At 48.6% G+C, this 25,158-nt stretch overlaps 2 protein-coding genes across 2 annotated transcripts in view; both read right to left on the bottom strand.

Moving 5' to 3' along the window:
- Nucleotides 1-3,938, bottom strand: part of DTX3 (deltex E3 ubiquitin ligase 3) — a 47,143-nt gene extending 43,205 nt beyond the window's left edge. The window contains exon 1 of the mRNA XM_060252872.1: nucleotides 3,894-3,938. The gene's annotated coding sequence lies outside the window, so the exon portion shown is untranslated. The remainder of the gene's footprint in view (nucleotides 1-3,893) is intronic.
- A 5,718-nt stretch (nucleotides 3,939-9,656) lies between these two features.
- Nucleotides 9,657-25,158, bottom strand: part of PIP4K2C (phosphatidylinositol-5-phosphate 4-kinase type 2 gamma) — a 49,777-nt gene continuing 34,275 nt past the window's right edge. The window contains exons 6-10 of the mRNA XM_060252126.1: nucleotides 25,057-25,095; nucleotides 24,379-24,492; nucleotides 14,548-14,803; nucleotides 12,579-12,682; nucleotides 9,657-11,649 (exon numbers count right to left, since the gene is read on the bottom strand). Coding sequence (XP_060108109.1) covers nucleotides 11,569-11,649; nucleotides 12,579-12,682; nucleotides 14,548-14,803; nucleotides 24,379-24,492; nucleotides 25,057-25,095 — 594 coding nt within the window. The 3' untranslated portion in view covers nucleotides 9,657-11,568. The remainder of the gene's footprint in view (nucleotides 11,650-12,578; nucleotides 12,683-14,547; nucleotides 14,804-24,378; nucleotides 24,493-25,056; nucleotides 25,096-25,158) is intronic.

Genomic DNA, 25,158 nt, shown 5'->3' with positions numbered 1-25,158 from the left:
TTGGAGTGAAAGCCAGGGTGATATAGACCAAACTTGACTAACATAAGAGCCACACAGAATAAACATCAGATGTTTGAGAGCCGCAAGACGTGAACATCAGATGTTTGAGAGCTGGAAAGAAGGAAGGAAGGCCAATAGATGGGGGAGGGAGAGAGAGATGGAAAGAACTTTAACTTTAAATGCATTCTCCAAGCCACTGGGTTGGATAAGTGATCTAAAGAGTCAAGTGCCTTCTCCAAGTTGACCAACGGGGCAGTAGGTGCTTTGAGAGCTACACAAAACATGTGAAAGAGCCGCATGTGGCTCCCGAGCCACAGTTTGGTCACCCCTGGTATAGAGATTAGAGCAGGGGTGTCAAACATGTGGCCCGGGGGCCGAATCAGGCTCCCAGAGCTATCAGGCCCCAGAACAACTGGCTGTCATCTGCTTTCTTCTCCCTCTCTCTTGCTTTTTTCTGCATCACAGTTTGCTTTGAAAGGCTTGCTCAATCAAAGCCTCTATTTTCTCCATTGGCTGAGGCTCCTCCCTTGGGGAGGAATAGCTTGCTTTGCCAGGCTCTTTCAGTCATACAGCAGAGCTACTGATCCAAACCTCTCTTCTATTGGCTGAGGCTCCTCCCCCTGTTGGTCCCCTGGGGAAGGATGGAAAGAGCCAGAGCTTCCATTGCCTAGTTCCCTAGATCACATGGGAGAGATACAAAGAAAGCACCTTTAAGACCAAGTGCTAACACTTAAGCATGTCTTATTTTAAGCTTTTAAAAATCGTTGTGTTTGTCTGTATCCTTTATAAAGTTTATACCTCTGCTACTTGGCATTACATTTTATGACGTATATGGCCAGCCCGACAAGGTCTCATTTATGTAAGATCCGGCCCTCAAAACAAATGAGTTCAACACCCCTGGATTAGAGTATCAGTTGAGGACAGGGGTGGCCAAACTTGGTTAATGTAAGAGCCACACAGAATGAACATCAGATGCTTGAGAGCCACAAGACATGAGTGTCAGAAGTTTGAGCAAAGGAAGGAAGAAAAGGAGGGAAGGAAATGGGGAGCAAGGAGGGAGGGAAAGGTGGAAATAAAGCAACTTTAACTTTCAAAGCATTCTCCAAGCTGCCATCTGATTTGGATAATTGATTTAAAGAGAGAAATGTCTTCTCCAAGCTGGCCGACAGGGCAGCAGGGGAGTTGAGAGCTACACAATATGTGTAAAAGAGCCACATGTGGCTTCCGAGTCACGGTTTGGTCACCCCGTCCTAAGATCTGGGAAGCCCAGGTTCGAGTCTCCACTGTGCCATGAAAGCTTGCTGGGTGACCTTGAGCCAGTCAGACTCTCTCAGCCTAGCCTACCTCACACAGTTGTTCTGAGGATAAACCAAAGGAGAGAAGGATGCAAATCACTTTGAGTCGCCATTGGGGAGAAAGGCAGGGTACAAAGAAATTAAATAAATAAAATAAATCCAAGTCTTCCAGATCCAAGTCAGGATTCTAGCCACATACCATGCTACCTATATCAAAGCATGGATTTTCTCCTACTTTAAGTAAGGCCCAGTGGGCTTTTTTTGTAACAGGAACTCCTTTGTGTATTAGGCCACACACTCCTGATGTAGCCAGTCCTCCTGGAGCTTACAGTAGGCCTTGAGCTAAGCACCCTCTAAGCTCTTGGAGAACTGGCTACAGCAGGGGTGTGTGGCCTAATATGCAAAGGAGTTCCTGCTGCCAAAAAAGCCCTGCAGTTCTCATCTGCACAGCTCTGAACCTAATCAAGTACAGACATCAGGACTGCTGCAGCTTCCCTCTCATGGGACACACTGGTCTCGATGGCTACCCTGTGTATATGTGGCATATGGCTGAACTGATGGTGATCTCCCCGCTTGCATCTTCTACTAGCAAATCCCAAAACACCCTTTGCAAATAACACCCCGCCCTTCTACTTTTGGATCATTGCCCTCCCTCCCCGCTCTCTAGGTCCTGGAGATTCACCAAAAACAAAGCGGTTCACAGGCAGCCCTTAAGAAGGAGAAGGATCCTGCAGTTAACAGACCCACTTCACGAACCTCAACCTTCCTAGCTCCAGATCGCCCCTACTGTCTTCCTTCACCACAACATGCACAAAGCAAAGCCCTCCAGAAGTGATGTTATTGGCTGTAATCCAGGACGACACACACATGACCCTTGGTAAGGCCTTCTCCCCAATCTGGTGATAAGAGTCCTCCAAGATCAGGAAGGCAACATTTATAGACAAATTCTGTGCATGTTCTCCCAAGGCTACTGAAATGGAGCTCGGGATGTGCCATTATTCCTCCCCGCCCCCCGCAGCTTCATCACAGGTAGCCTTCAGAGCTCTGCGTCAGTCAGCCTCCATGGCACGCCACTGACGAGATGGTGGCCCAGTGGCGAAGGATCTCGCGGAGGATCTCAAAGGCGCAGCTGGTGCCTGGGTCGCTGACATTTCAGCAGATGCCGCTTTCCTCGGTCAGGCAGCCCCTTTCAAAACAGTCCAGGCTCCTGAAGTTTCTCTCTCAGGAGCCCTGTCCTCTGTTGAATCTGGACACCTTATCTTTGGTGACCTTGGGCAAGGCCAAGGTAGGCCCTTTTTACCCTGCAATGGGCCTCCTCTGCACAAGAAAACTTACAGGTCCTGATCCGGCATCTTTGTGATGGAGAATACTGGGTGGGAATGCAAGAGCAGAAGAGGACAGCTACCGCAATGATGTTGGAGGGGGGAAGGAAATAACCTTTCAAAGGCTACAGACCTCAGGGAGACCTTAGGGGTGAAATGCTGGTAAAAAACAGTTCAGGTTTTTATTTCCAACACCGCCCCCCCATGCCTATTTGATGATGAGACGCAAGCTCATTTAACAGCTGGGGTTGTTTATCAAAGATGAGGCCAACAGCTTCCACTCCCTTTGAAGTAATGGGGACAAGGAACAAAGAGGGAAAAGGAGGGGGGGTTGCTGTGGAAAGCGGAGGAGGGGGAATCGGAGCAAGAGACAATAGCCCATCCAAGGAACACCCATCTTCTAAACAGCTCCCTAATCTGAATCACATCAGGACCCAGTCAGCATTCTCGAAAACATATTAGGGTCACCCCCCCCAAATAAGGAGCTGAAGGATAACAACACCTCTGTCTTTGTTCGCCCCCCTCACCAACCGCACCCCACAGCATGACAACAGCATAGCAGGGCAGCTGATCCTCACTTGACCCGATTGCATCCCAGACCATCGCTTCAGCCACAGGAATGCATTCTCTCCCCACCCCAACCCCCGGCCCCATCTTTTGCCTGCCCACCCCCGCGGCTCTAGGAGGTTTGACAGGTAGATGCACTGGCACTTCGGGAGCGATATCATCATGCAAAGCGGCTTCTCTCCACCATACTAAGGATTTTTTTTTTAGTTGCGGGGGGGATCTCCTAGTTAAAGCGGGGGAGGGGGGGAAGCATTACCAATCTCCCCCACCTATGCCAAAGATCTCACTCCCCCTCCCTCGCCCGCACCCACGCTTTCTCTCCAAACACACCGTCTTCCTTCTTTTTGGGCAACGCTCCTGCCGCTGTAAGCCAGCTGACACACATACACACACGCAGTGGGGCGGCTGGGGGGTTGGGGGAGACTGCAGCTGCGAAGGGAGACCGGCTGCCTGGATATGCAGATGGGCCCCGGTCAATGCGCCACATTATTGGGGAAAGGGAAAAAAACTCACAACCCGCTCTCCGGGCATCCAAAGCCAGACGGCGGCGCGGCAAGAAGCATTCATCCAACCCGCCCCCCCCCCGGCCTTGCTCATGCACACGATGCGAGATGCAATGCCCGCTGTGCAAAGAAAAGACCCCCCCCCCGCGACACACCGTTTTGCAATCCGATCTCCCCCTCCCCTCCCCCCCTCCGCTGGAACCCACCATAGCGGAACATCCGTGGCTCGTGGGAACGCTCCATTCATCCAAAGCTCCGTTGTCGCTGTGGCGCGCAAAGGCAACGCTGCGAAAAAAAACAAAAGGGGGGGGGACGCTGGAGGTGCAGGAGGGGGCAGCGGCAGAACAATGCTGGCGGGGCGCGCCTGGGGTGGCCGCGCGGGGAGAACGTGCCCCCGCCGTCTGCTGCTGCTGCTGCTGCTGGCGCGGCTCACCTCCTCCCTCCCCGGCGAGCAGCCATCGCTGGGCGCGTCACGTGGCGCCCGCTTGTTGCTGCTGGAATGATGGTCATGGCCATAGCAACAACTCGACGTGACAGCAAAAGAGCTTCCCCCCCTCCACCACCACCACCACACACACCTCCTTTTCTGTTTTTTATTTTGCGCGCTCGCGGAAGGAGGAGGGAAGGAGCTTGTGGGGGGGGGGGTCTCGCTTTCTTTCTCCCTTCGCCAGCAGCAGAGAGGCCGCATTGCTCTTTCCCGCCCTCCCGGCTGCAAGGGGAGGAGGTGGGGGTCACGCTTCACAATCCGTGTTCCCTTTAAGCTGAGTCAGTGTGAGCTAGCTCACAATTTTTTAGCCTCCAGATCACACATTTTTGCCTCAGCTCAAGAAAAATGGCCCTAGAGCAAACTAACTGATGCGGTATCTCACAGCTTTAATGCAGTAGCTCACAAAGTAGAATTTTTACTCACGACTCCACAGCTTAGAGGGAACATACACACTTTCCCTAGGCCTGTGTGCATCGCTCCTTGGCAGGGCTGGATTAACAATTAGGCCAAGTAGGCACTGGCCTATGGGCCCACATGCCTTTAGGGGGCCCAGACCGGCTCCCCCCTTCCCAGCCTGCACACGCAGCCAGCAACTGAGCAGCTTTTTGCCCAACTTGCTTGGTGCGCCTGCTGCTGGCATCGCCACCAACTTTGCCTCTCTCTGCCTCTCTGCCACAGCTTTGTCATAGGAACATATGAAGCTGCCTTATACGGAATCAGACCCTGGGTCCATCAAAATCAGTACTGTCTACTCAGACTAGCGGCGGCTCTCCGGGGTCTCAAGCTGAGGTTTTTCATGCCTGCTTGCCTGGACTCTTTTTAGTTAGAGATGCCAGGGATTGAACCAGGGACCTTCTTACCAAGCAGATGCTCTACTGTTGAGCCATCATCCCTCCCCAAAGGGGTCAAAAGAGCTTTTGAGAAGGTGCCTGCAGCGAGGGTGGTGGAGCGGGTGTTCCAACTCTGAGACGATTTGCAAGGGGCCCCTCGAGATTTCAACTGCGTAGAGGCCTCCACAGGGTTTAATCCGGCACTGCTCCTTGGACAATGTGCGGCAGCAGTGGCGGCAGGCAAGTGCGTTTGCCTGCAACATCGTACAGGAGTCCAGTGGGCACTTTGAAAGACTTAAGAAAACAAACCCGTACCAGCACAAATTCTTATGAGTCAGCATTTTCACAGACTCAGATTTGTGCAAACAAGGCCATCCAGTTGCAACGTAAGGGCTAGAGCGCAAGGACAGCGCGGTATCCAATGATAACCGGAGAGCAAGGACAGCGCGGTATCCAATGATGGGCGAATGCAGCCCACCAGTATGCACCTAACCCTCTGCCAGCAATAGATTTGCACCTGGATTACCGGCACAGAGGCCTAAAAGGTCAGGCATAAGGTTGGCAACTCTGGGTTCAGAATTACCTGGAGATTTGTGGGGAAAGCTGGGGAAGGGAAGAACCTTGGTAGCGTGTATTGCAATGCAATCCACCATGCAAAGCAGCCGTTTCCCCAAGAGAAGTGGAATAAATGTTTTAAATAAACTATTTTTTAGTCTGGAGATCAATTGTAATTACAGGAGATCCCAAGCCGACCCCACACCACCTTTCTATACTGAAGGCCGAGTTCAGCATCATTCCAGAGAATGGAGGGATACAGTGTGGAGACAGCATAACAGACTGCACTGCTCAATGCGTGATGGGACTTTTACATAAAGTAAACTTTATGTAAAATTTCCACCTCCTCGGTTCATCTGTTGTGCCAGCTTTCTGCTCGTTGAAAAGGATGGCAAAATTTTAAGTGCAGACTTATATTTCCAAGGAAGGGTTGCCAACCTCCAGGTGGTGGCCAGGGATTTCCTGGGATTAACACTGAGCTCTGGACGCTAGAGATCAGCTCACCGGGCGGGGGGGGGATGGCTGCTCTGGAACGTGGCACATCAAAGCCCCTTCCCTCCCCAAACCTCACCCTCATTAGTCTCCCCCCAGATCTCCAGACATTTCCCAGCCTGGGTCTGGAAATTTCAGAGCTATGTTGGGTATGTTATATATATACAGGTGCCCTGCTGCACCTTAAAAACAAGCTACTTTTTGTTCTACCAAAAGCCATCTTGGACTATAGGTCAAAATAGATTCCAATGCACAAAAACTTCTGCCACAATAACATTTGCAGACTGTTTCTCATAGTTATGGCATTGTTAGTATTACCTTCAGCAGGGATACACAAAAGTAAGTTCCACTGGATTCAATGGGACTTACATAAGAACATAAGAGAAGCTATGTTGAATCATACCAATGGCCCATCCAGTCCAACACTCTGTGTCACACAGCGGCCAAAAAAATTATATATACACACACACTGTGGCTAATAGCCACTGATGGACCTCTGCTCCATATTTTTATCTAACTCCCTCTTGAAGCTGGCTATGCTTGTAGCTGCCACCACCTCCTGCGGCAGTGAATTACACATGTTTATCACCCTTTGGGTGAAGTACTTCCTTTTATCTGTTCTAACCCAACTGCTCAGCAATTTCATCAAATGCCCACGAGTTCTTGTATTGTGAGAAAGGGAGAAAAGTACCTCTTTCTCTACCTTCTCTATCCCATGCTCCCTATACCTGCTTAGCACAGCAGCTTCAGTTTCCTAATGCTCTGAGTAAATATTAGCAGGAAAGAACATTCAAGGAGACTCACGAAGAATTTCTGAAATGAGGCTTTTAAAGATGCAGTGATGTAGAAAGGTTTAAATTTGTATATTCTCACACAGGCTGGAGCTGCCCAGATCTGACACAAGGAGTGCTCAACATGCCAGAGTTTCACATCTTCCAAGATGTTTTGATCTAGCAGTATGAAAGCCCCTATGTCTCTATCTGTTCTGCAAACCTCTTGCACACTCAAAAAGATCCGTTGTATCTCCCATGTAAACCCATAAATGGAAGATTTTGATTCAAGGGCAGTAAACCCCAACCAATCATAATTTATACATGCATTTTAAGATTTCAGACAAAATACTATAGGACTGCATTTCAAAGAGGCAAGGGAAGGTGCATATTCAGGGCATGTGATGGCACCCAACTACATTCCAAAAACTTAGGGGTTATTTAAACTGCCTCAAGAGAGGTGTGCTGATTTCCAAACTCCCACTACACACCTTTGCTATGCTGTTCCTGAACTGACCCCAGGGCTGAAATGTCAGACGGCTCTATGAAGTTGCCGCAAGAGGAAGAAGTCAGCAGAAATCACTCCCTGCCCCCAAGCCCGTAAACAATATTTAAGGGCACTTAAGCTTTCTTAGATCAGGGGTGTCAAACTCATTTGTGATGAGGGCTAAATCTGACATAAAAGAGACCTTGTAGGGCCTGGCCATGTGTGTCATAAAATGTAATGCCAGCTAGCAGAGATATAAACTTCATAAAGGATAGAAACACAAAGATTTCTTAAATCATACTTAAAACATTGGAACTGGTTGGTCTTAATTGTGCTTTCTTTGCATCTCTCTCGTGTGATCCAGGGAACTGGGCAAAGGAAGCTAAGGTTCTTTCCTTCCTTCCCCAGACCAGGAGGGGGAGGAGCCTCAGCCAATAAAAGGAAGAGAGGCTTGCCTCAGTAGCTCTGCCATGTGATTGAGCAAGCCTGGCAGAGCAAGTTGTGATGCAGAAGGAAGCAAGAGGGAGAAAGCAGATAGGGGCCTGATAGGAGCCCTCAGAGGGCCTGGTTCAGCCCCCAGGCTACATGTTTGACACCACTGTCTTAGATGGTCCAGGGTGGGCCATGGTTAATACCAGATGGGTGTACCAGAGGCAGGCAGTGGCAAATCACCTCTGAACAGCTCTTGCCCTGAAAACACTATAGGGTCACTGTAAGTCAGCTTTGACTTGACAGCACTTTCTGCTGCCACCAAGCTTTCTTAACCATGTGGTAGGGCACAAGCATGGCAACCTATTTAGGCCCCAGCCAGGGAGGATGTAAATAATGAATGCTCAACAGCTTTCACCTTCTGACATGAGTCAACTTGAGTGTAATGCAGTGCTAAAAAGGCAAATGCAATTTTGGGCTGTATCAACAGTAATGTCCAGATCACATGAAATGATGGTATCGCTTTGCTCTGCTCTGGTAAGACCTCACCTGAGTCTGTTGCAGTGAAGAAGATATGCCGCTTTGTTCGTTCAACTGATGTTTACACTGTGTCTCCATGGAAATATTGCATACTTATGAGAGAGCAGAGGAAGACTTCGAAACTGCCAGGAAGTTCTAGATGTGGTGAGTTCTCTCCTCTTTTGGATTTTGCCGTGAGCATTTTGTCTCTTTTCAATGCTATTGAAGTCTTTATGACTCAAAACAAGGCGAACTTTACAGAAGCTGTGGCTTGGAATTTAAAGTGGGACTGCTGACCCTTTAAGAGACAGAAATCCGCGGAACAGAAGAAGCTATCATTTGTGGATGGACTCTTTGCAGCTGTGTGTATATTGTTTGACTTTGTAATATAGATACCTTTGATTATTTTCTCTTAGTTGCACAGCAGAACTACTGAGCCAAGCCTCTCTTCTTTCTATTGGTTGAGGCTCCTCCCCCTTCTGGTCCCCTGGGGAAGAAAGAGCCAGAGCTTCCTTGGAAGTGAGCTATCCTTCCCCCTCCAAGGGAGGAGCCTCAGTCAATGGAGAAAATAGAGGCTTTGCGGTGTAGCTCCTGTGCAATTGAGCAAGCTTGGCAAAGCAAGCAGAGATGCAGAAGGAAGCGAGAAAGGGAGAAGGAAGCAGATGACAGCCAGTCCCTGGGTCGTATGTATGGCACCCCTGATATAAATGAATTAAATCTGTTTTACCTTCACGCTGTAAAGTGCTTCTGTAGGGCTGCCAATGGGCCTGAAGGGGGGGAGGGGACACCCTGTACCTTTAATAGAAGCATACTGTATGGAAATAGGCAGCTAAAGTTTTGCAGGGCGTGGGAGGTAAATAGCCTTGCCTGGTATTAAATCATATCCCATTAAAGGGGCAGGAGATTTTTCTCCAAGCAGATCAGATGGTAACTCAGTTCACCTGCCTATTTCCATACATCGAGCCTCTATTCAAAGGCTTTGCTCCAGCTCTGTGGGTAGCCTTGTTTTCTATAGAAGAAAGAGAACCAACCTCTGTCCAGCTGTGGTTTGGGCACAGGCTCCACCCACCAGTGCAGAGGACAGAGGGAACTCCAGCTGCTCCAAGCCAGCGTTTCCTTACAAAACTAAACACTGCCTTGTCCGGACAGTACAGGAATTTCTGTGCTCAAGGTCTGCCAGCTTTATTGCTGGACATTGATTTGAATCTTAGGTAGAGGGCTCCATTGGCATTCCCCCTTTGCTTCTAAGGCGCTGCTTTTCTCTCTGCAGAGATGTAAAGAGGCGAGAAGAGACTCTTCTTCCCTCCCTCCCTTTAAACACGAGGCTCCTTTCTGCCAGCCTCCCCACAGGAAAACCTGAGAAGAAGAGAGCCCAGGTGTTTTGCGAACAGACCAACACCTCCGGTTCAATAATTTATTTCTATTGATACAGAGAAAACTGGAAATACAACATCTTATACAATAAGAAACACTGGAGAGAGAGAGAGAGAGAGAAAGAAAAGGGGGGGGGAATGTCGTGGAGCTCCCTGGGGCATAAGCCCGTTTCCATGGCACGGGCTTTATTGCATCAAGAGGAATGGCTTCTGTCCCAGAAGAACCGCAGGTGGGACAGAGGAGTGTGGACCATGAATGGTACTGATGCAACCCTTTGGGGCCAGGACCAAAGCAGCACCATCAAGCAGCAAATTGGGGAGGGGGGGGAATCACTTAGGAGTGCTGCCAAAGGGCTTCTCCCTTGCTAGGATAACAGCTGCCCTGTGGCACACCAGACCAATGTGCCAGGTAGGCAGGAGTGACTGGAATGTGTTTGTTTTCCCTCAAGGCGCTCGTCGCGTGGGGTCTTGGAGGAGCCCTGCTTTGCTTTGCTGAAGGCTGTGGCTACCGAGCAATGTCCCCAATATGGCTTGGCCTATAACCGAAGGGCCCAGGGAGTCCCCTCTGCAAGCTACAGACCTCAGCCAAGAGCTCTTGCTCCTTAGTGGGCTGAAAGAGACAGGAAATGCTAGCTCTGTCTTGCATTCCTCTTGCAGCAGAACAGTTACGGGGGTGTGCCTGAAACACGGGCATTATGTCCCCTACTGAGCCCTTTCTATCCCTCAGCAAAAGAAACCTTCAATTATAACCTAGGGCGAGGCTTTTACTTTCAGCCTCTGCCAAAACGTTGGAACAGGATTGCTATTGTTGGGTGGGGCTGGGGCAGCCGAGCCTCGTGCAGGCCGCTCTGTGGAGACTCAGACTCTCCTGGCTATGGAGCAGAGCTGTTCCACCCATCCAAGTTAGGGAAATGGCCTGGTACGTGGTGCCAGGGTCAGAAAAAAAATCCTCTCTGCCGAGACCAGCACGGCCCTCTCCACTAGGGCAGAGATTAAGAACCACCCAGGAACCAAATCCCAGCCCCCCGTTTTAGCAGCCCTGAACTGGTGCGCAACCTCCAGCGGATAAGATGTGGGGGGAGATTACAGTACATCCAAATAAAAGCTGTCTCAGATATCGGGCCTGCATAAGGAGTGGAGTTTGGGTGAGGCTTTTAAAAAGCCACAGTGGAAGAGCAAAAACAAAAACCCCAAACAAAACAACCCAATGGGAATTGGAGTACATTTTTAAGCCCTTCAGATGGTCAACAGAAGGGAAGGTTTATTATCAACAAGGGTGCTCTGAAACAACCTAAACCTTCTATAAGGAAGGGGGAGGGGACACTGTAAAAACTCTCACCATGGAGTGAAGAGAAGAGGTAAAGATTTTGCACAGAGGCTCTGACATCAATAGGTAGTGCTGCTGACTCTACCGGGATATACCGTCAGGCACCCTGATGGAAACTGACGGTGCAGAGAAGATTGCACTCATCCCCCCCTTCTTCCGAAGGCACGTGACTTAAAAATTTCTTATTATTGCATATTATTCTGTCCTGGAATAAGACGCCAGCTGACCCTGTGTGAGAGTTTTGTAGATGCTGCCCTAAACAGAGCCACTGACTAGTGTTGTCGCAGGTCCATCCGAGGGGACGGAGAGCTGCCGGCCTCGTTTCTCCCACCAGGAAACGGAAGGAAGCTGCCTCCGAAGAGCTGCCGAATAGCTCTGAATTGCCGACCGTTCCCGAGGAAAGATCGGAGTTTAAGGCACTTGATTTGGCAGCTGTCTCCCCAGGCCAGCTGCAACGGGGCTCTCTCGTCTGAGGACTCTCCTGCTCACCCAAACAGTAGGGGGGGACCATCCCTCTTACTGAGAATTTGGGGGTCAGAATGGCAGGGGAGAACTATGGGGATGGGGGCAGGAAAGCCTTTTGATCTTTGGTGGCAGTCACAGCACAGCCCGTTAAGCAAACACATTGGTGACAAAGTCCAGAAAACGCTTGGCGTATTGGTCTGGGTGCACCGTGGAGATCTCTGCACCGGCCTGTAGGGAAAGACACACACACAAAAAAGAAGGGTTAACCACCGTGATTTCCCTCCCAGCTCTCTGTAAGGCAGGGAGTGATTGGTGGGCCAATGATACTGAAGGTAGGAGATAGGACAAGAAAGAGAGCATCTAATCCAAATCTGCAAGTGGCCATAAACCTGTCACTTTTACTAAAATTTGATTCAGGTGGGTATCTGTGTTAAACTTCATTGGTCTTAAAGGTGCCACTGAACTCAAACTTAGTTCTCCCATCTGTTTGTCAACTCTTTTATTATGCGTTGTTCACCAATGCAGAGGCATCTGCCTATACATATGAAAACTTCCATTCAACTTATCTGAGGAAGTGTGTCTGCACACGAAAGCTCATGCCTTAAAGGAGCCACTGGACTCAAAATTTGTTCTTTAATTATCTGTATGCTAATTTGCTGCTATTCACAGGTCTTACCAACTGCTTTAATCCAATTTCAGCTCTACATTGCTCAGTTACTTATGCCTAATTAGCCTTTCCTGACAACTACCCTCTCTCTACCTAGATGTGATGGTTGAGGAAGTCTTATTTCAAGTATGCATGCACGTGGAAGCTTATATTCAGAATTAAACTTTATACCCAGAATTAAACTTTGTTGGACCTTAGAGGTGCCACTGAACTCGAACTTTTGTTCTTTTCCTAAACCATAAAACTTAGAGGAAGGTTTCATTTTGGCATTCCCACTTCATTTTGGCATTCCCTCCGGTCTCCCATGCTGTTTACAGCCTTACCACCTTACTCGCTATGGAATGTCCCAGTGGCTAGCCCGAGGCAACAGTTAAATAGTTAAAGACATGCCAAGATGCAATAAAAACCTCAGTTCCCTCCCCTGCCCAATGAGGACCCATTCCTCGTTCCAAAGTTGCTCTCTTGGAGAAGAGGTGCTGGCTGGACTCACCCCGTGCTTGACTGTCTTGGCTGCATGGGCAGCCTTCTTCTTGGCATCATACTGCGTGAGGATGTCGATCAGTCCCATGAAATAAACTTCCTTCTGCGGGCTGTCTGGAAAAGCAGAAAGGGAGTTGAACGGGGACAGGGCAGGAGATGCGCCACCTCTGCCTCTTACGTGCGCTTGCACTTCCTTGACAGACCGTTTCCCCAAAAGGACCAATGCTTTGCCTGCCTCGTGCACCGAGAACTAGATCTATTCTGATTACAGAGCCCTTAGAGCTAGAAAAAGCCAAGTGACCAACAGGCCAAATTCCATAGCCTCCCAGTCGCACAATCCAGGCCACACAGATCCAGAAGCAGGGATAAAAAGGATGTCCTGCGCTAAGAAGCAGTTATGAAGTGGAGAAAACACCAAGTGACTCCACAATCAACAACCAAGGCACATGCTCCGAGGGAACAACAACAACCCATCAGGATCTTTAACCAATTTGATCTAAAATCTTTGTGCCCGCCCCCCCTACAAACTATTCAGAATTTACTAATCACGTGCAATTGTGCCCTGCACACTAATTCTCATTTTGCAGATTAAGTAGCCAGAGGCACCACACAGAAGCGGAACAACAGCCCTTGCTGCTGGCCCTCTGCTGTGTTCCAACAAATCCAGCAACCTCTCTCCCAGAAGCCAAGGGCCTCCGACTGTGGCTACAGCCAAGATGATGAGCACCACCTCTGAGCCAGTGCAGCGTAGTGGACAGAGTGGCGGACTAGGACCCTGGGTAACCAGGGTTCGAATCCCCACTTCTGCCAGGGAGCTTGCTGGGTGATGTTGGGCCCGTTTCAATCTCTCAGCCTGGCTTTCCTCACAGGGCTGTGGTTGTGGAAAAACAGAGGAGAAGAGAATGATGTTCCAGAACTGCCTGGAGTCCAAAATGGGAAGAAAAGTGCATTGTCCTCTGCCAAAAACCCAAAGTGTCCCAAATTCTGCCATCAAAATTATACAAACTGCGCACTTGCACAGCTCTTCATTATTTGCAATTTAATCAGCATTTAGAAACCAGACTTAAAAGAGGAAGTAGCACTGCCCTGAAAGAATAACAGCCTTGCCTCAGTGGGCATCTTGGGGAATCTTAGGTGCCCAGTTCGTAGAAGCAAGTGTCTGCTTTACAGTAATTAGGATGCGATGAGTCACAGGCATTAATGGCCACAGATTCCTTATACATTTCCCAATCTTTCACTGAATGTCATAGGCTTCTGCATGACCTTTTCAGACACCCACAGCACCCCCTCTGGCATTTAAGCCACCATCAACAGAGCTATGAGCCTGATGCAGATACTGGAAGGAGAGGCTAAGCCTGCTCTTCCCATCCTTCATTTCCCAGGGAAATGACAGAGGGCTGGTCCCTTGCCTGATCAAGTGGGATGCAAGCAATAAACAAGAGGAGGGACTGTGGCTTAGTGGTTCAGCATCAGCTCAGCATGCAGAAGGTCCCAGGTTTAACCCCCACCATCTCCAGTTAAAAGGATCAGTGAGGAGGTAATGTGAAAGAGATCCGGGAGAGCAGCCTGAGGCCCTGGAGAGCAGCCGCCAGTCAAAGAAGACAGTACTGAACTTGATGGACCAAAGATCTAATTCAGTATAAGACAGCTTTGTGTGTGTGGACACACAAAAGACAGCTTTGTGGACAAGCACATACTCAGCTCTAGCTAAAAGCTAGCTCGCTCAATAAATTTCAAGATGGACAAACCCAGTCTCCAACTGCCGAGGCCGTTTTCTTTCCCAGCTAACTCTCCACAGGGACAGGTTTCTCTGTAGTTGACAGCAGATCCAAGTGAAGGCCTTTGGTGAAATATGGCAATGAGCATTAAAAAAGGGGGGGGAGGTAGGACTAACATTATCGCAGTTAGTCATCTGGCAGAGTCTTGACTCAAGAATCAAAGTTCTCTGGGTGAAGGCTCCCTTGCGCCCCACAACTTACTTTCGGCACTCTTGATGGCGTAAACGTCAATGTATGGGTCAAAGTCGCCAGGCCCCAGAGGCCTGTGGGAGTTGAGATAGCTGCCGATGCCCTCTGGAGATGTCCCATAGGATCCCACTGAGGCCACGCCCCCAGGCTCTCCCTCGCCGTCCTCCTCTTCCTCTTTCACTTCCTCCTCTTCCTCTTGCTCAGCCCGTGCCACGTCATGGATCCCCAAGAGCAGGCTGTAGTCCATAATCTTCAGCTGCACTAGGAACTGAATGCACGGTCATGATGGTCAGGTAGCTGGGAAGTTAATGACTGCCTTGCTTCCTAACTGTTAAGTTCAAGGGGTTCATTCTAAAAATGAGACCTGTCTTACCTGTGTGCCTCTGCACAACTGGCAAACAGGTCCCTCCCCCCCTCTGCATTACCTTCAGCACAGCTGGAATGCTTGTTAGCATTCCACGATGTCACAGCAACTCAGCCAATGGCTGGAGCAGGAAAGGGCTGGTTTCATTAAGAGTCCATCTAGAGGCTTCCAGCCATCTTTGGTATCACAGCATCTCATAGAATCATAGAGTTGGAAGGGACCTCCAGGGTCATCTAGTCCAACCCCCTTCACAATGCAGGAAACTCACAAATACCTCCCCCTAAATTCGCAGGAATTTTGCTGTCAGATGGCCATCTAGCCTCTGTTTAAAAACCTCCAAGGAAGGAGAGCCCACCGCCTGCCAAGGAAGCCTGTTCCACTGAAGAATTGCTCTAACCGTCAGGACGTTCTTCCTAATGTTGAGCTGGAAACTCTTTTGATTTAATTTCAACCCATTGGTTCTGGTCCTACCTTCTGAGGCCACAGAAAACCATTCCACACCATCCTCTATATGACAGCCCTTCATGTACTTGGAGATGGTGATCATATCACCTCTCAGCCGCCTCAGTCAACTATTGGTGGAGATGCTGTGATACCAAACCAGAAAAAAGACAGACAGTCCCCATTTTACCCAGTCTGCTTTAACCTCCAAATTTCAATCCTTAACAGCACCTGGCAAACTACATTTCTGAAAAACTGCCTGTTTAAGTGGGCATCGCATCAATCTCCATGCAATCATGATAAGCACCTTGAAATAGCATCTGGAGAGAAATTCCAAGTTTGGAAGTAGGAATTACAACCTTTTTTTAAGGTTGTAAAAGGAGTCTGGTTAGTTAATTTCAAACAAATGAGTCTCAGATCTATGTCCCTTACTTGAAGATACCTGGGGGGCGGGGTGGGTGGGCAAGGCTAGCTGCAATTACTGCCCATGCCAGGTGGCACTGCTGCCAATTTACATGATCCAGGAGCCAGCTCCAAGGAGCCCTATTTAAATTAAAGCCCTTAACACCACATTTTTAGTTCATCCTCAAAATAAACTTGGATACAGGCCAAGATGCATTCACGACTGCCCAAAGGTACCCCGGTGAAATTCCTGGCCAAACAGGAATCCGAACTGAGACATTCCCGGGCCAAGCACACATGCCACCTTTCCAGGTCACGGCCTTGTTTCCTACATCCTGGCCTTGCAGTTAAAGCACATTCCAGTCCTCAAGATGGGTCCCTGGAACTGCCTATTCCAGTCTGGGAAGAAGAAGACTGCAGATTTATACCCCACCTTTCTCTCTGAATCAGAGACTCAGAGTGGCTTACAATACCTTCTCCCCCCACAACAGACACCCTGTGAGGTGGGTGGGGCTGAGAGGGCTCTCACAGAAGCTGTCCTTTCAAGGACAGCTCTGCGAGAGCTATGGCTAACCCAAGGCCATTCCAGCAGCTGTAAGTGGAGGAGTGGGGAATCAAACCCAGTTCTCCCAGATAAGAGTCCGCACACTTAACCGCTACACCAAACTGGCTCTCTGAAGCAACTCAGTTCTTCTAACAGCAGTGGCCAGACTCAACTAATGGATGAGCTCTATAAAATTACACAGAGTTAAATGGTAGGATGAGGAGACTGCAAACATCAGAAAACTGGGGGGGGAGGGGGGAATGTTCTTGCATGTTCCCCATTTTTTAACTAAAAACCTTCTGCATGCAATAAATCAGAATATCAGCGCAACATGTTCTGCATAGCCTTTCCCCATATATTCTTGCTTATAAGGCTGGGAGGGAGCTTCACATAAAGAACCTGTTAAAAATGTGAATCACCACCATCTGCAGGGATACAGTCCAGAATTTACCACTTTGTCCTGGGTAGTCCAAAGACCAGACAGGGCTTTTTTTGAGCAGGAACACAGTTCTGGCTGGCTTGGTGTCAAGGAGTGTGGCCTAAGATGCAAATGAGTTCCTGCAGGCAAACTAGCTGATTGCCTAGGGTGCTGGCCTTCTGGGGGCACCAAATTGGGTACCTGATGTGACTCAGTGATGTTATCAGTGTGGGGTGGGGAGGGCACCAGAAGTACCGGTAAGCCTTGCCTAGGGTGCCAGAAAGTCTAGGGCCAGCCCTGCCTGCTGGGCTTTTTCTACAAAAAAGCCCTGGGAACGGAACTTGGAACAGGGATAACAACTCCCCTTTCCTTCACTCTGTACTCCCTTACTACTAAAGAATGCACTGCACTTACTTACTTTGATTAGAAATTTTTGAAGTGCAAGCTTAACCACAACTAGAAAGGTGTCTCGGTGCTATCCTAAACTGAGTTACATCCTCTTAAAGTCCATTGACTTCCGCCCTGAGACCCTTATAGGCCCAGCACGGAGGAGCTAATCAATTAACACACAATTAAAGGATTGATTTCCCTCCTGCTCCCCTTAAGCAGAGGCATACTAAGGGCTGGCATTAAATTATTTTGCACAGGAATTCAGCTAGTGATGGTGATGGCAGAAAAAAACAAACCCAGAGAGCAGTACTTATTCTGGATTAATCAAGAATAATAAAGGCAGCTAAGCTTATCTTGAGGAGGGAGTCCAGTTTGGATCTGAAGGCGGCATATGTGTGTTTTATTTGGAGGGGGGGGCAACCTACCCCCCTCTCTTGGCAAGCTTGTCCCAGTGATTAATTGCCTCGGCTGTTCAAAGCTCATTTCTTTCGGGAACAAGGCCAGCTTCAAATCCCAGACCTGAGTCCTCGTTCTGCCTCCACTCCCTGGATTCAAAGAACTGTTATTAATCAGTATTTCTTTTGTCCCAATCTGGCACTGCATCACAACTCTTCCAGCATCGCACAGAACCGGGCACTGGCGCTCCAAGGAAGCGGCAAGAGTCGTGCCAAAGGGGTGCGGACTGACATTGAGAGAAGAAGCAGCCTGCAGATTTATACCCTACCCTTCTCTCTGAATCAGAGACTCATAGCAGCTTACAATCTCCTATATCTTCTCTCCCCCCCCACAACAGTCACCCTGTGAGGTGGGTGGAGCCGAGAGAACTCTCACAGCAGCTGCCCTTTCAAGGACAACTCCTACGTGAGCTATGGCTGACCCAAGGCCATTCCAGCAGCTGTAAGTGGAGGAGTGGGGAATCAAACCCGGTTCTCCCAGATAACAGTCTGCACACTTACCCACTACACCAAGCTGAGGGCAGCTAACAAGCCTTCCCCAAGCCCAGAAGCAGGGCTGAAGGTACCTGGCCAACTCTGCTCTATGATCTAAGGCTCTGTTCTGTGGTGCTTGGCTTCTGCTTAAAAACCCCCCAAACACTTAAAGCTGTCGTTCCCTTCCTCAGTGAAAGAACCGAGGGAAAATGTTTATTTGCACTCCTCCTACGCATTTATATTAATACATAGCATTTATCTTGCACAGAGCTGTACAGGTTTTTAAGCACTTTATCATGGTCCTCCTGTAAGTTTGATTAGCATTCCTCCTGTATTACAGACATGGGGGAAAGGGCTGTGAAGATCTTTTTGCTGACTAAAGGGCAGGAGCTGAGCTTCTTTGTCTCTTCTGCTTCCAGGTAGGTAACCTGGGCAAGGCCAGAGGTGTGAACCTAAGGCAAGAGTCCAAGTGCTCTTGGGCCTTTGGGTCTTACTCCCCATGTTTCTGAGGAAGAGAGGCTGCTGAAACCAGTGCCAGCCCAGGAACATCGTATTGTACATCTTATTTAAGTTGTATTTTTGCATTTATTCTCCAAATCATTAATTGAGTAGAGAAATAAAAGAAGGGGTATAAATGCCATATCAGAGGTAAATAATGTCAGGGGCAGAAGGCTGCAGCTGAGAGATGGGTCACTTCGAACATCCCCTTGTGAGCTGTTATCAGAGATGGAACTTGAAGGTGGAGCCTTCCTGACTCACACATTCGTAAATCTCAGCAGCCGTTCTACTTGGGAACTACTTGTTCATATGAATGTCATCACAGTAGGGCTCCATTCTGTTCCTCCACAGCATCCGTCACGGACAAGAGGAGGAATTACTTATTAACACTGAATGCAGAAGTGTACACTATTACACTATTTTAGGTACATGAAGTGCTCTGCCCTCAATAAGCCTTACATCGGCCCTGTACAGTAGGGCAATAGGATTACGCCTGTCTTGCAGGTATAATCCTATTGCCGAGGGAGTTACCTAATGAGCGGGGTTGCCAGCTCTGAGTGGGGAAATACCTGCAGATTTTGTTGAATTTGTTTATTTTGAGACGGAAGCTGGTTTTCACGGTAGGCTTTGTGCCTTATTTGTTCTGCCCACCTGGAGGCTGGCAACCCTATATGAGTGCATGGCTGAGGCAAGGTTTGAAGAAGTAGAAGAAGATGATGATATTGGATTTATATCCCACTCTCCACTCAATCTCAGAGTGGCTCACAATCTCCTTTATCTTCTTCCCCCACAACAGACACCCTGTGAGGTGGGTGGGGCTTAGAGGGCTTTCACAGCAGCTGCCCTTTCAAGGACAACTCCTGTGAGAGCTATGGCTGACCCAAGGCCATTCCAGCAGGTGCAAGTGGAGGACTGGGGAATCAAACCCAGTTCTCCCAGATAAGAGTCTGCACACTTAACTACTACAACAAACTGGCTCTCCCCTCTGGATGTGATCTCCCCTCTGGAAAGCAAAGAATTCTCAGTGTGCCTCAGTTTCTATTCTCAGGTGGAGGAATCACAAACAGCAAAAGAGAAAGTAAGCCCAGACGCCCTACAAAAATAAGAAATAAATTTTCTCCTCCTCCCGGAAAATGTTCACGCAATCCCAGCCTAAGCAGACAATTCAGAACAGGCAAATTTTTGGAAAAGGCTCCCATGCAGTTAGGAGAAGACAGAATTTTCCTAGGGGTTATCACTCGGCAACTTGTCCTTACTATGCTTCAAAACTCGAAGTTCTGCAGACAGGAAATCTACTTTGTATAATTTCCTGATTGCTGCTGACACGGCTCTCTGGATTTGTGCAATAATCGGAATATTTGGCACAGACGCAGCAGATGAACAGAAAAGGCTGCTCCGAGTAATGGTGGGGTTGGCAATTAAGACTCTGAGCATCTGCAACCCCCCTCCCCAATCACATGCTATTAACAGTCATTAAATCTAATAGGGTGGATCTTGCACTGCAGAAGCATTTTCAGTGCTGCAAACTCAGTCCCCGAGGAAATGTAATAGCTGATGAGATATCAGCTGCAAGCATTTTTCTAGTCCTGGAAGCTAACCTCAGCTCTAGTCCCATGTATGGGCAGATTGGCCATTATAAACACCAGGGACTCCTCCAGTGGTCTGATGCCCTCTCAGGCCAGGCCAGTCGAAGAAGTGTGGTTTCTGTCCCCCACTAGCCCCAAACAGCTGAGGAAGGTGGTGCTCAACACATGGGAAGATGCACTCAGCTGGCTGAGCAAGCTGGTTGCCCCTTCCTCCCTCCCTCCCTCCCTCCCTCCCTCCCTCAGAACCAGGGCAGACTAGAAGACAAGCCCCCTTCTCCAGGGCTATATTTCCTTCCCAGTCCCATTACAGCAAAGTTGAAGGATATTTGCCTTCCAGAAAACCCACATCTTCAGACTCAGGCAAGCATCTGAAACTCAAGTTTCTAGTCCTCAAGACTATGAAGAAAGGAAGCTTTACAGCTATGACAACAGCCCTGCCTGGAGACCGAAAGTAGAAAGCAGATACTTGGCTCTTTCTCCTTAGTGTAACCTTGACATGCACACAGACAAAACAGGAGTTGGAATGGTTTCTTCCCTCACATGGGAAACCCTGCCTCTCCTTCCACCTGTGCCACAAGTTACAACATACTTGCCAGTCATTCAAACACTGATTAGTCTTCAGCTTTGCCCTTATCCCATACTTCAGATGAACAGTCCACTTTTTCTTTTAAAAGTACCGTTTAAATATATTCAGTGCATTAGTGCATCCTTTGTCTTTTTTTTTTTTTTTGGAAAAGCACATTTTTTAAAAAAATGAGAAGCTGGATTCATGATGTCTCAGACACCAAACAATCAGTACTGTGCACAAGCCACTGATGCCCTCCAGGTTTGATTCCGCAGTGAAGGCTGTGCATATCTGAGATGCACTTCTCCATAGCATCTACAGGAGCAAAATTATGTGTATTTGTATATATCCTAAGAGAAGACCAAACATAATGGGTTTTCAAACAATGTGCAAGGCAGTCATGAAAAGAGGACTGTCTAAAGACAGCCAAGTGCAGGGAAGCAGAGTGTCGGACCAGGACCTGGGAGATCCAGGGTGAAATCCCCACTCAGCCATGGGACCCACTGAGTGGCTTTGGGTGGGTCATTCTTTCTATGCTTAACCTATCCAGGCTGTTGGAGGACAGAAGAGAAGATGAGAGAACTGTGTACATTGCCCTTAACTCTGTGGAAGTATAGAAAACAAAATGTACCGTAATAAGATAAAGCCATCTTCCTGCTCCTATCCCCAGATGTCTAGAAGAATCAGCTGCTAGAAGTCTTTAATTCCTAATGATTTTAACTAAAGTGAAGCTTTTGCTACACTGCAAGCCCTCCAGAGACAAGAGCCCTGCACCAATCCAAACGCACCTTTGGAAGTAACTCCACTTTTGCTCCATCAACGGTGCTGTCTCCAAGGCCCTACAGCAAAGTGCCCAGAATGAGGCATACAGAGAGCTCTCCCACACCACCTCTGACCTTCTGGGGTGTGAACAAGAATAACAGCACTGTTGAGGAGCTGGGCCTTTTGCCTGTCTTGAGGGATGGGAAAACTCCCACACTCGCTGGAGCTAGCCTTGAAAATCCCACAATGCAAATCTGCTTTCAGATTGGTATCTCGCCCATTTAATTAAAGAGGAAGTCTTCTAAAAGTCAGGGAGGCAGGGGCAGTACCTTCCCTGTTACTTGCACTTTTTCACGAAACCCCTCAATACAGAGTTTCAGGATGACACATCCTTGCCTGTGCCTCACCTCTGCCAGGCCACACAGCAAGACTGGTGGCGAGTGACTATCTGTCAGCAGTTCCTTTCACTGGGCGAGAATTGCATGTCATGCCATACGATTTCCTCCTTCTGGGCAACAGAACCACAATAGTCTTCCAACTGGAAGTTTCAAAAGGACTGGGCTGTCGACTGCCATCACCCACATTCATCCTGAGAAAGCATGGGGTGAGGAAACCAGTCTTAAGGGGCAGACTGGGGCACACCTCAGTTTTGTTGAGCTTGTGGGCCTTAGGCATTTTTTTGGATTTTGAGAATTTTGTATGCAATCAAGAAAATGGCTACCATGGGAGGTGGGAGCAAGCACAAAATGGATGACACACAGAGAGCAGTTAAAGCAGTTACAAAGCCCTGGGAGGTTTCAAGCCAAACATGTTGTTCATTAGGGGGCCAACTATTTCCAAAAGGGTGCTCTCTATCAACAGGGGCATTCTGAAACACTTCCTGCTTCGATGAGGTGAAGAAAAGCCAAGATTGGCTCTTTGCTTTGGGGAAGAATCATTAGGGAATCACTGGGCAAGACTCTGGTCAGATGAAAGAGAAGATGATGTTATGGGAAAGCTTGAGAAGGCCTGGCAAGAGATACAGCAAGTGTGGAGTTGTCAGGGAGAAGGAGAGTGGTCTTGTGTTCTGTTGGTGTACAAGGCAGCACCACCAAGGAACATGAGATGTCCATGCAGTGGTTCCTTCCCACTACACTATTACCACTCAACAGCTAGTTTGGTGTAGTGGTTGAGTGATGGACACTAATCTGGAGAACCGGGTTTGATTCCCAACTCCTCCACATGCAGCTGCTGGGTGATCTTGGGTCAATCACACGTTCTCTCGAGAGCAGCTCTCTCAACACCACCTACCTCACAGGGTCTGTTGTGGGGATAGGAAGGGAAGGAAATTGTAAGCCACTCTTAGTGAAGGACAGGGTATAAATCCAGTCTTCCTTTCTTAAATATGGGCATTGCTGGCAAGTGGAGGACTTGAAGCATGGGCTTCTTCGGTTTTCTCCACAGCACAAGAAAGACTGATACTGCTGCTCTCATGCAACTGTCATAAGGTAAGACCTCATAGAAAAGTACAGGTGGGCAGCACTTATTGGGAAGTTGCTGGAAAAGGGGCTAAAAGTCCTGTTCTATCAACATTTATACATGTGGCTATTAGGAAACTGAGAACCAACCCTGCAGAAGGCATCATCCCTCTTCTGAAGCCAGCTTGACAACATACACTCAAACCCAACTGGTTCTGAATTAGAATAAACTCGTCATCAGGAAATGTTGGTCAACACCACCTTCTGTTCAAAAACTGTGTGCAATGAATGAATTTTTTTTAGGGCCTTGCTTTTGAACAATTCATGGTTTTGAACAGCATCTGGAAGGGAATAACAACTGAAAGGGGCTGTGGCTCAGTGGATGAGCATCTGCTTTGTGTGCAGAAGATCCCAGGTTCTATCCCTGGTGTCTCCAGTTAAAGGGATCAGGTGGTTGGTGATGTGCAAGTCCTCTACTTGAGAGCATGGAGATCCACAGCAGCGCACAAGATCAAGAGTTTGGGGGTACTATTGGAGCCTTCCTTAACAATGGAGGCATTTTTTCATCTTAGGCAGGTGAGGCAGTTGGCTCCTTTCCTGGAGCGTGACGATCTAGCAATGGTGATCCATGCAACGGTTACCTTGAGGTTGGACTACTGTAATGTCCTCTACATGGGGCTGCCCTTGTGCCGAACCTGGAAGTTGCAGTTAGTGCAGAATGCCGCTGCCCAGTTGTTATTGAGGCTCCCAAAATGGGAGCACATTCAGCCAGGGCTTCGGATTCTGCACTGGCTGCCAATAATATACCGAGTCCGGTACAAGGTGCTGGTTATTACCTTTAAAGCCCTATATGGCCTAGGACCTGCCTACCTTAGGGACCGTCTCTCCCTACATGTTCCCCAGAGAGTTCTGAGATCGGGATCTCAAAATCTGCTTGTTATCCCTGGGCCAAAGGAGGCCCGCCTGAAATCCACCAAGGACAGGGCCTTCTCTGTAATGGCTCCTTTCTGGTGGAACCAGCTGCCAGAAGAGGTGAGGGCCCTGCGGGACCTTGGCCAGTTCCGCAGGGCCTGTAAGACAGCCCTCTTCCGGCTGGCTTATAACTAACTGGCATTAGAAACTGAGTGTAGTTTTGATAGACCGCTGTTATATGTTTTATTATTTTACTATTTTAACTGTGTAAGATGTTTTAAATTCAAAATTTATGTTAGATTTTAAATGCTGTGAGCCGCCCTGAGCCACTTCAGTGGGAAGGGCGGGATATAAATTGAAATAAACTTGAAACACTGCCAGTCTGGGTACACAAACAACCTTGATGGACTGGGTCTGAGTCAGCATAAGTAGCTTCATTACCACCCTAAAAACCAGCTTATTCTAGCTCCAGATGCTCCTTGTTTGCACCCATTTCCTCACTTCTCACTTGATCTTCACTAGTCAAAATGCTACTCTCTTAGCTGGGCTACACTGGGTCTCGGCAACCCCCATACCTCCACATCTCGCTTCAACTTCTCCATGAAGTCCTTCTTGGCTTCTTCACTGACGTATATCTTCTGGTTCATGTTCAGAAAATCAATGTCTTTCAGTGTGGGTAGATCCTTGCCCTAGAAGAACCATCAAAACATATCCTAAATTCAGACCCCTGCCCAATCAGCAGGTCAAATAAAAGAGCGGCAAGATGGTCTAAGGTGAGGTTCACATGGATGGCTAGCTCCTGCTCTGCCTCCTGTGGCATTTTGCTGTTGCGCCTGTCACACTGTGTCAGACTTCCAAATGTGCCCGCAGGCTCAAAAAAGGTTGGGGACCCCAGGACCTGGCAGCTCCAGGTTCAAATCCTCACTCCTCCCTGGGTTTTTACTGGGCTAGTCACACGCTTTCAACCTAACACACCTCACAGGCTTGTTGTGAGGATACAATGGAGGAGGAGGAGGAGAACAATGTAAGCCGTTTGGGTTGTCCAAAGGGGAGAAAGGCAGGGTATAACTGAAGAGCATAAAAATACCTTGCAGCTCCCTCCAGCAATATTCCCCTTTAGTCTAGGTGACTGAACTGAAGCGGTTCAGCTGGGGATTATGTTGGCCCAGTCTCCCAAGGCTAACATAAATCAAAAGTACAGGGGTGACAAGACCTCACACACCCCTCAGCAGCCAGCCGTGATGTACCATTACCTTCTCCTTATCGCTTGCTTCGCGGGATACCAAGGAGCCCTAAAAGAAAAAGCAGAAACACAAAGGTTAGGTTTGGGGAAGTGTGGGACTGAATACACAAGC

This window comes from Heteronotia binoei, chromosome 13 (genome assembly GCF_032191835.1).
Source record: "Heteronotia binoei isolate CCM8104 ecotype False Entrance Well chromosome 13, APGP_CSIRO_Hbin_v1, whole genome shotgun sequence".
Taxonomy (NCBI): domain Eukaryota; kingdom Metazoa; phylum Chordata; class Lepidosauria; order Squamata; family Gekkonidae; genus Heteronotia; species Heteronotia binoei.
The sequence above is the reverse complement of the archived record's forward strand: the minus strand, read 5'-3'. Positions and strand labels throughout refer to the sequence as shown.